The sequence below is a fragment of the Orbicella franksi genome, chromosome 2, assembly GCF_964199315.1.
Source record: "Orbicella franksi chromosome 2, jaOrbFran1.1, whole genome shotgun sequence".
NCBI classification, from domain to species: domain Eukaryota; kingdom Metazoa; phylum Cnidaria; class Anthozoa; order Scleractinia; family Merulinidae; genus Orbicella; species Orbicella franksi.
Window position 1 is genome coordinate 1,800,872 of NC_138146.1, and position 9,794 is coordinate 1,810,665.

The window sequence follows — 9,794 nt, forward strand, 5'->3', positions numbered from 1 at the left end:
AAAAGTATTCCAGCTGGTTTCTCTGGTACTACACCAGTGCCAGAAATCCGACACCACAACACCAGGTATGCATCAAATTAAAACTTCTATAGGCCAAAAACAGCAACTTGATATGGACAATATGGATTCCAATTTTCTGCATCAAAGATTTGGGAATCAGTTCTTCTCAGTTTAAAAAACGTACGATAAAATTCCGTTAAAAAGCAGTTTAAGCAGCACTTCCTACTATAAAATACTCAAAAATTAGTTAATAATAGTCATTTGTAGTACTGTCTTATATTTTTTAGTAATGTTTTTCGATAATGTATTTTTCTGTAAGGTACGCCTCGTCGCCCAGTTTTAAAAACATTGGTGAGAATTTTAACTTCTCACCTACCTTAATAAGCAAGGGAAAAAAGACGACCGACCCAATAGTGGCTTTTCCTCAGCACATTATAATTAGTAGGATAAATGATCAATACGGACGCGATCTTACAAGCAAAGACATCGAAGATAAAAAATCCAACAACAATGACGGAAAAATGGAAGAACTTAGATCGTTCGCACAAAATACAACTCTACACGAGGCTAGATTGTTGTTCGCTGGTAACATTTTCAGAGTATGGCTATGGTTGTAGCTGTTATAGCGTGCTATAGTCATTCAGTTGCTGCTATCGTTTCACCTGTGTGAGTGAATCTAACAAACGACAATTCAACATTTTGAAGACATAAGCTATGACGTCACTGAGCAGACTCCTCTGTATGAGACCTGGGCTCTGATTGGTTAGTGTTACAATTATTTGTTTATAGGACATGACATCACCCTGAGTACTGAAGAAAAGCATATTTCTTTACCAACAGGCGTAACCGCGAATTACGGTCATTCGGAACGGCGAGATTTAGACTTCCGAATATGTCAGGTTAACTTCGGATTTTTCCGGACATATTGCCCTCCAAAGTGAGTAATATATGGAATATTAAATGTAAAAATAGTACCAACTCGGGAAAAAAAAATCCGAGTTCCAGATGGGATTTGAACCCACGATCTTCCGTGATCTAGCCGAATGCTCTAACCACTGAACTATTAGGGACTGCATGGCGAACAAGGAATTCTGGAACTCAGATTTTTTTCCGAGTTGATGCTATTTCTATATTTAATATCTCCTAACTGCCCTCGGAAATCTTGGGAGCAAGTTTGGAAAGAAAACCTCGGTTGATGTAGATCAATATTTAAACGGTTAAGAAAATTAAAGGAAGGATCACAATCAATAAAGATGTCAAATTGAGATTTATGGTACAACTGCTCTGGACTAATATATAACTGGAATCGAGTAATCGGAGTCTTGGAAATATCAATTGTCAATCTAATTTCAACGTAAAGGAATCTAACATGCCAGGATATGAAATTTAAAATGACAGAAGCGTTTTTTCTTCGTATTAATCAGATGTCCAAATCTTCCTCATCAATATTATCTCATTGTTTTGATTACGTGTTTTGTCCACAATGTTTTCACGCTGAAATGAAACATCTGTAGCAATCAAGTGCTGTTGTTCCTTAATTTCAACGATTCCGGCTATCTTCACTAAGCAAACAGCGTATTCTAGCACTAATTTGTTGCCTTTTTTTCATACAGGAAACTTGGAGGAACATTCGGTTTCTTCCTCGGAATGAGTCTTATCACTGTTCTGGACTTCCTGGCTTTTATCTTCACTGAGGAAAATTTTGAACTTATTTTAACCAAAACAGAACACAAGAGTCATCACTATGGGGAGCTGAGTATCCTTGGTGCGGGTTGTCGCAGTTATGGCACTACCCGTGCGAAGAGTAGAAAGAGAGTTACGATGAGAGGGTTTTTGACTACAAAACCAGCTACGTGTTTTCACCATAATTATTGTAACTAATCTTGAAAACTTAGAAGTGTGATTTGTTCCAGTCGAAAGGCTGTTGTGCAAGTATTCAGTCACGACTCATTTGAGTACTAATTCTTGGCAAAGAACAACGAAAGAAAACAAACTGCCTGTTGGAAACACTAAGGGTATTTAGGACTCCGACTGGGCACAAACTATAGGTCAATGTATTTTCCAGCCTGTCCCTTAATCTCAGTTCAAAAGGCGTCACATTTTTAAAACAATTCAGCATCGCAGCTGTAGAATATAACACACAATTTAACAGAACAAAGATCTATTTATTTGGCTGATTTGTGAATACTGTTCATATCTATCCACCTTCATATCCTTCCCTCAACAGAACTCTCTTTCTGGTTTTCTTGGTAACCCAAAAACGGACAGGTTACCATTTCCATTTTTTTCTAAACTATTAAATTTCATTTACCTAAAAATTCTCGGCCACTTTTATCCCAAGATGTGGCAAAAATTTGAATGATCATGTATGCTTATTCACTATTAAATTCTGTCCATACGTCCAATATCTCGTCAACGTGGGCCACTACTTATTGCCATTTCTCCAGGCATTTGTACAAAACAACGATCCATTCGTAAATGTATCAGCAATTGCGTGATGTTTATCTCATTAATCTGACGCAACGCAACGCAATGAATTTGAATTCGTTTCTTTAACACGAATTTTAGGCTGAACTAGAACGAATTTTGGCCTTAATTCGTTCAAATAAATCTCTTAATCTTCTTGACTCTACAACACAAACCAAACTTGGCCAAATTACTAATTCTAATTTTGAAATCTTACGTGGGAAATCTTAAAATTAAACAGAAGAGCTTCATTCGAAGCAATGCTTAGGGGTCGACATTTAAACGTTTGAGCATTCGCGCTAAGTACATAGCACCAGACCCCACCGAACACGACATTCAACACCAGGCCACCAGGAGCCACGTAAGAATACTGACAGGTTTCTTGTCAGCTTATGGCTAGACTTTCTTCTCACTTAGTCCATTCATCCTCACTGAATCAACTCAAAAGATCATCTGAGGGTTAGCACCATGAGAAAAATGGCGATCTGTGCTGAAAGCTCTGGGTGAATGCGTGACTTTGACTTCTTAGCCGATCTCCATCGACGATCTTCTTTCGTTCCACAATAACAACAGGCATCTGAACAAGCTGGAGTGGGGATTTTTTGTCTCGCAGAGCTTGTGTTAAGTTTAATACCTAAAAAGTGATAAAATTGAAAATCATTGAAAACTCTGTAAGCAGAATCAACTGAGGTCTCTGGTTTTAGTGTGAGGATTTCCTAACAAATAATAATAATAATAATTAAAAAAACTGTTTACCTGGGTACTTTGAATTACAGTGTATAGCCTGCAAACAGGCTCCTGAACAGGGTCCCGACGAGGGCGATGCAGGCGTTCCATGATACCAGAATCTGGTACCATGATCTGATTGGGTAAATCACTGATTGTCGTCTGCTTTGAGATAAATATTACGCAGATCTTTGTGAATTGGGGTTGATGGGCCTACACGACTCGTACGTTCTCTTGCCGTTCCGTCTCTCGAACAAGAAAATTAAAAAAAAAAAAAAAAAAAAAAGACAGCCAGATTGGCGCCTCCACCATCCTTCCTTGCTTCGTTCGCCAAACTCTTTTCTCCGCGCTCGTCGGGAGCCTGTTCGCAGGCTACTGGAACTAGTATTCACCATACTTCAAAAGCTGAACTAATCTACCCTAAGTTACAGTGACAAATGAAAAATGGGGTGGGGCTGCTGCGACAATGAAGACAAAAATAGACTAAAAGTAGTTTTAAACATGCACATGTATTACCTGTCCTCTTAGAACTGACATTTGCCGCTCAAATAAAGATTTGTCGAAGCCTTTATCCTCCTATAATAAACACGTGAGCAAATATTGTAAATTAGACTGTATCTCTATGCATTAATCAACATGTGTAAGATTGAAAATAAAGTAAACAATAAAAGCACTTTTTCACAAGTTCACTACAAGAGTACGCCATTTCCAAATTACCTTTAGCCTCTTTCTCAAAGCGAGTCTTGGTGCCCATCCTTTCATATGAAACTGAGGTTTCATTCACATTTTCATATGAGTGGTTCTACAACAGGACTCGCTTTGATAGAGAGGCTTAAGGCAACACATAAATCGGCTATTCAAACAAAGTTTGACAATAAACTTGTCATTCATTCCAATTCAACTCACTAGGGGTATTTCTAACCCCCCCCCCCCCTTCCTAATTCCCCTGAATGGATGCAAAGCAAAGGATTACTCTGCAGTGTTAAATCTACCGGTACTTATTTATTCATGGGGCAAAGAGGGCCACTGTAATGGTAAAGTGTCTTGCCCAAGGACAAAACACACTGACCCTGACCAGGTCTCGAGCCCGGACCTCTCATTCAGGACTTCAGCACTCTGTTAGGACAACCCACCTCCTTACAGTATATAGACACAAACAATAGCCTTCTCATACCAGTGACTCTTAAGATGTAATTTTTTAATCATCTACTGTATGACATCTCATGGTATTCATAACCCGATACACACTGAATTATTTTCCCCCCTTTCAGACTACAACATGCGCATATTTTCAATTCAAATCCACAAATAACAAAACAACTGACAGGAACACACCCGAAAAAGAAGGTACAGGTCTTCTGTGAGGTCTTGAACAAAATTCATATCTGCTAGTTGAGGTAAAACAAGGTCTGATATCTCATCCATAAATGGCTCCTTCGCTTGTGGTAACCACGCCCAATAAAATGGGTCTGCCAAGAAAAAAATGACTTATGAAACACAATTTATATATGTCCGCAGACAGTCGCAACATAGTGCACATGTAGCGGTAAGTTGTTTTTTTACTTAATTGACAAAGACTGAAAGGATGAAAAATAGTGATTCACCAGATGAAAATGTATAGCAACAACTGGAAACAAATTGATCCTGGACTTGTATTGTTACTTCAACACAAAATGTGCAAATTAAATGCACTCTAGATTATGCCATGAACTTACATGCTCTCCAAGAGTCTGGATGCTTAAAAGGGAATGCCAGTCCATTGTCAATAGCAGCAACATATATTTTAGGAGGATCCACATAATCCCAGTCTCCCTGCATGGAAAGAATTTAACAGTTTACAAATCATTGACACCAAATGTACTATTCAGAAGTATTCATTTCTTTCTTTCTTATGAATTGACATGTAGTTAAAAAGTCCTCACTCCTTCTTCTCCTTCAACTTGTCGATCCACTTCCGGAGTCTTTTCATAGTTTATAAGCCAGTTGTCATTTCCCCGATCTAAAAGAAAAGTTAATATATCAGATACAGCTGTAAAAAGCCAAATTGGGTACTTTCGTTATAATGTTTCTTCAGTTTGCTGCATTTAAGGGAAGATTTGTCAAAAGGTCAAAACAATAAGGAAAGTGACCAACTTCATCTCTAGTCAGTGAATGTTAAAACAAGTTGTGGCGAGATTGTTCTCAGTTTGGAGTAAAAGTTTCCTTCATTGAACATTAGCCTTTTTGCATCTCATCTTTCCGATGAGGAGTGAGGAATTAATGTCTACTTCAAACACCTTTTCAAATTATCTACCTGTTTGATGGGAGAGAATCTGTTCAAATATGCACAGAAGCAGAAATAGGAAGAAAAAACCAAAACTACATTGAAGAATGAAAGGATAAATGGATGAACAAACAAACAAATGAGGCCACTAATAAAAATCTTTTACCAAATGACAAATTACTGTAGATTGAAACTCAGCAGCCCATAGTGTACCTGTATTCCTAATAATGTAATCAAGACAAACAAGTTTTTGAAATTGAAAAAGAAAATCTTTGTTAGTAGCAGCAGGAAGAGGTTCCACTTCCATCTTTCTGAGGTGAAACTCGGCATCTTTGTAGCCTTCTACAAACAACTGAAAAGATCCAAGCTGAAAAATAGAGAAAACAATAACGCATTAAAATCTTGCATAGAGACATTGTAAGTTGGACAAGTTTTAGACTGGAAAAACAAGTGCCTTGGACAGAATATTGAGTTTGACATTACGATAACAAATGACATACAAGAAACAAGGATATTTAGCTACTGCATGTCTGTACATGTAACTCTATGAGAACCTCTTATGTCTGATGTACATGTACATACTGTAGTGTACAAAATGTAAGGTAGAGACTGAATTTTTTCCCCTTCAATTAACACGACAGACATGTACATAATATCATTATAGTCAATGCACAATGTTAGCTTGTGAGCCATAGCACAACAGGAAAGAAACTAGATTCAGGACCTGTACCTTACTGTGCAAAAGTGAGAAAACAAGGTTTAAAAGGTCTGTTGCTCCGGGGGAAAGCAAAACATGTCAGGGCAAGTTTGAGGGAGGAAGTATTTCATACTACAAGATAGTACCTGTAAAATGGACCAATAATACTGAGTCTACATGCTACATGTAGATGGTTTAAATTATTTAATGTTATGGACTTACCTTTGGAGGGAGACCAGCTTTAACATGTTTTCCTAATGTATCAGGAAACCTCTCTGTAGCAAACTTTTTTGACCTTGCCTTTGCACGATCAAATGCTGTGTAATTAAATGTTTCACTTGCAAGCCTAACAACCTGAAATTAAAGGTATAATGATATTTACAAATAATATTTATAACCTGTATAATTGTGCATACAAACATGATACGTACATGTACGTTCATGAATCTAAACACATTGTACGTGATTTATGTGCAGCTATAAGTTACATAATTTGCTTCTGTTACCTTAGTTTTTGGCACAATATTAAGTCCAAGTTTTTGATCCACAAGGCTCGCTCCAGCTTCAGATAGATATCCCTGGTTTGGAATTAAACAATTCCTACCAAAACAACATGGGCAACAGATCTTGTGACACCATTTTGTCCATTTAGGGTTTAGATGGCCATAAGGTTCTTCATCTTTGGGTTTAAATACACCTATCTTTTTCTGTGAATAGACCAAACAAAAAGAACACTGAACTATGTACATGTACACACTATATCTACTTAATTTACAGTGCATTCGAGTGGTATTCTGTGGAATATCCCACAAGTCACTTGGATGTTCACAGTATACTGTACACGCAAGTGACAAGTGGGATATTCCATGGTATATCACAAGAGAGCATTGCATAACTATTTATTACCATGCATTATAATATAGATAGGACCCTGCGCACACTCTGATTGGTCAAAAACCATTGCTTTATCAGAGTATAAAACAAGGCATGTTTTATTGTTTTTCGGGACATTACCTCTATATCATAAAGCAAATGAAGAAGCCTAAGCTGTGTATTACATTGTGATAAAACACTCCGGACATCTGAGAACACTCGAGAAATGTAGAAAACACTCGCCTGTGGCTTGAGGGGAACGATAATGGGCAGACACAGCCCTAATCATATCTTTTAAACTGCCAGAGCTAAGGAAATGCAGAAATGAGAAGACTTAATCAACTTAGAAGTTCAAGGGTTGGTGAAGCGTACAACTTTAATTGAAGGAATAAGTGGAACGGGGAACATCTGTGAGGGAAACGTAAGTTACCAGAAAACTTGCAAATAATTTAACATACCCCAGGAAAAAAAAAACAAAAAACATTGATTTATTGTCCCCCTGTCTGAGTTCAGAGTCAATCCCCAAAAAAGAGATTTAACATGAAAAGTTGTTATGTAACTGCAAACAAATGATATTAATTAATGAGAAAAATTAATCCTTGCATTTGGAAAATTTACACTAAATTAATAATACATGCCAAAGATCCATAGTTTTAACAACAACAGATAAGTTGTGACAATGGTTGCAAGGCCTTAATGAGGCTTCCAGAAAATTTCTTTTAACTCGCGAGGCTCATATCTTGAGATGTACACCTTGAGCAATTAGTTTGCAACTAAAGAAACCGGAAATGGCTCAACTTTGACACAGCCAGCCACCATATCAATTACACAAACGATTTACGTCTCTCTGTCTCTCTGTTTTGGGACCTCTGCACTGGGCTGTGCTGAGGCACGTTTGTAAAAAGGAGACAAAGGGAGACACAAAGATTCTCAGAGATTACAGAAATCTTACCCCTTCCTTATCCTTTACGAAGTAACTTCCACTGGAACCTTGGTAAATTCGTTCTGGCAAAATTCCCACATCAATAGCTTGTTCGGCGGAGTGAATTATCCCAGTAAACTCTGGATCATCAAAGTGGTTTCCCTGGTATTCAGTGTCACTGTGACTGTCCATTCGTGATCGAGATCTGCCAAGTAAGGGTCTTTGTTCAGAAGTTCTATTATCGTAATGTGAGCCGCCAACGATGGCTGTACTGTAGCTCGCCGGGTCGGCGTGATACGGCACTACATCGGGCCCATTTAGGCGGCCGTCTGAGACGAAATCAATCAGTGGACGCCCTCCTTCGTTACTTGACATCTAAATCTTTAATTCGAAAGCCCTGTTTAGAGATTTTCCAATCGTTTTCAGAGCATTTCATTCGTAGAAATCGCCGTTAGACGTCCTATTTTGGTTTCTTACATTGTCATGATTTCATCTCATGACGCGCATGATTTATTGTAGCTTTTAGGGCTGCCGCTGACTGGTTCACGGAAGTGATTGCTCTTTCGATTTCGCTTTCCTGTCAAATGTTTTCCAGCAAATATTGTTTCCTAAGAGACAAAATTAACCCAATTCTTGAAAAAACTTAAGCAGTTGACGCTTCTGTGCGAGGGAAGCAAATTTCTATAGCTGGTACAATATTACTGTACATGTGCTTGTTTTAACACAATCACTGCCTCCACTAAACTTGAGCCGCTATATATGCCAACGTGGTCAGACATTTTAAAGAGGCTCCCCGCATGTTTATAAAAACGTTTCAGTCTAACATTTTATTTTCAAGATATCTTAACCCGAATTTCTCCTCCATAAATTTGCCATTGCTAATTAAATTCCAAAAACCCTCCTGGCAAACGTTACCACCTTACAAAAATTACCGCTAGCAGCAAACGTGGCGAAAACCGGTTGCGCACAGATTACAGGATGATTTACTCTTCCTGATATTAAGTCCAAACAGACGCTGAAAGTTTTCAGCACAGACCACAATGAACTTACCTCTCCTCCGACAAGCCTCAAGGAATTTTTCTGCAGTTTTGCCGGCGTCTGTATTAAATACGACGTTTTGTTGCGGCGTCCGTGAGTGGAAAAACAATTGTCAGTCGTTTATGTAAATAATTGCCCAGTTGGCCATTGAAATGCAAAGCACCTTGCAAACCTTGCCTGCTCATATGTGACAATTGGAATAATTTGTGTTTAGAATTGGCTTCGCTTCTAGTAATCTGAAGGTAAAACTTTGAACTAGGATCGACTTTAACTCAGCTGACCCTCCAAAAACTTAATCTACATTTTGAACTGAGCTGTTTGGATATGCACGCGCAATATTCCGGCTTCCATTACGTCTGCAGTCGTTAAATTGAACTGAAACAAGATATATTTCATACTACCAGACGAATAAAAACGTAAAACAGCCGACTATAACACCTATAACAATACTCGAATTAATCGGAATGAAAGCTGAAATTAACGAGAGGCATTTGATTTTGCGCCCTGATTTTTTAGTTTTACTTTTCAGCTGTTGTTTTTTTCCGTTTTTTTTTTTTCAAGTTTTTGAAATGAAATGAACAGCCAATACTGGTAATATTGCTTGTAGTGTAGGCGTGCTCGAGGCCCCCATAAGCTGTATCAAGGAACGAAAGAAAAATGTAAAAGATACTTTTCTCTATCTTAGTAGATAATCTTTAATTGATGACGTTATGAAAAAATTGAAATAGGGGAACAATTACTCCATAGTATTTAAACCATCCGATAGTTAGAGAAGATGTTAGTCCAGTTTATATTGTAGGATATGCATA

The 9,794-nt window shown here is 37.9% G+C and overlaps 1 protein-coding gene across 1 annotated transcript; it reads right to left on the minus strand.

Annotated features, from left to right (window-relative positions):
• Positions 1 to 328: 328 nt before the first annotated feature.
• Positions 329 to 9,360, minus strand: LOC145475470 (phosphatidylinositol 4-kinase type 2-alpha-like). Its single transcript, XM_081455267.1, has 10 exons — positions 8,998 to 9,360; positions 7,978 to 8,555; positions 6,659 to 6,859; positions 6,375 to 6,506; positions 5,669 to 5,822; positions 5,115 to 5,191; positions 4,908 to 5,004; positions 4,528 to 4,661; positions 3,709 to 3,768; positions 329 to 3,100 (listed from the first exon to the last, which is right to left on the minus strand). The coding sequence occupies exons 2-10, from the start codon at positions 8,320 to 8,322 to the stop codon at positions 2,927 to 2,929; spliced, it is 1,374 nt and encodes a 457-aa protein (XP_081311393.1). The 5' UTR covers positions 8,323 to 8,555; positions 8,998 to 9,360; the 3' UTR covers positions 329 to 2,926.
• Between the last annotated feature and the right edge of the window lie 434 nt (positions 9,361 to 9,794).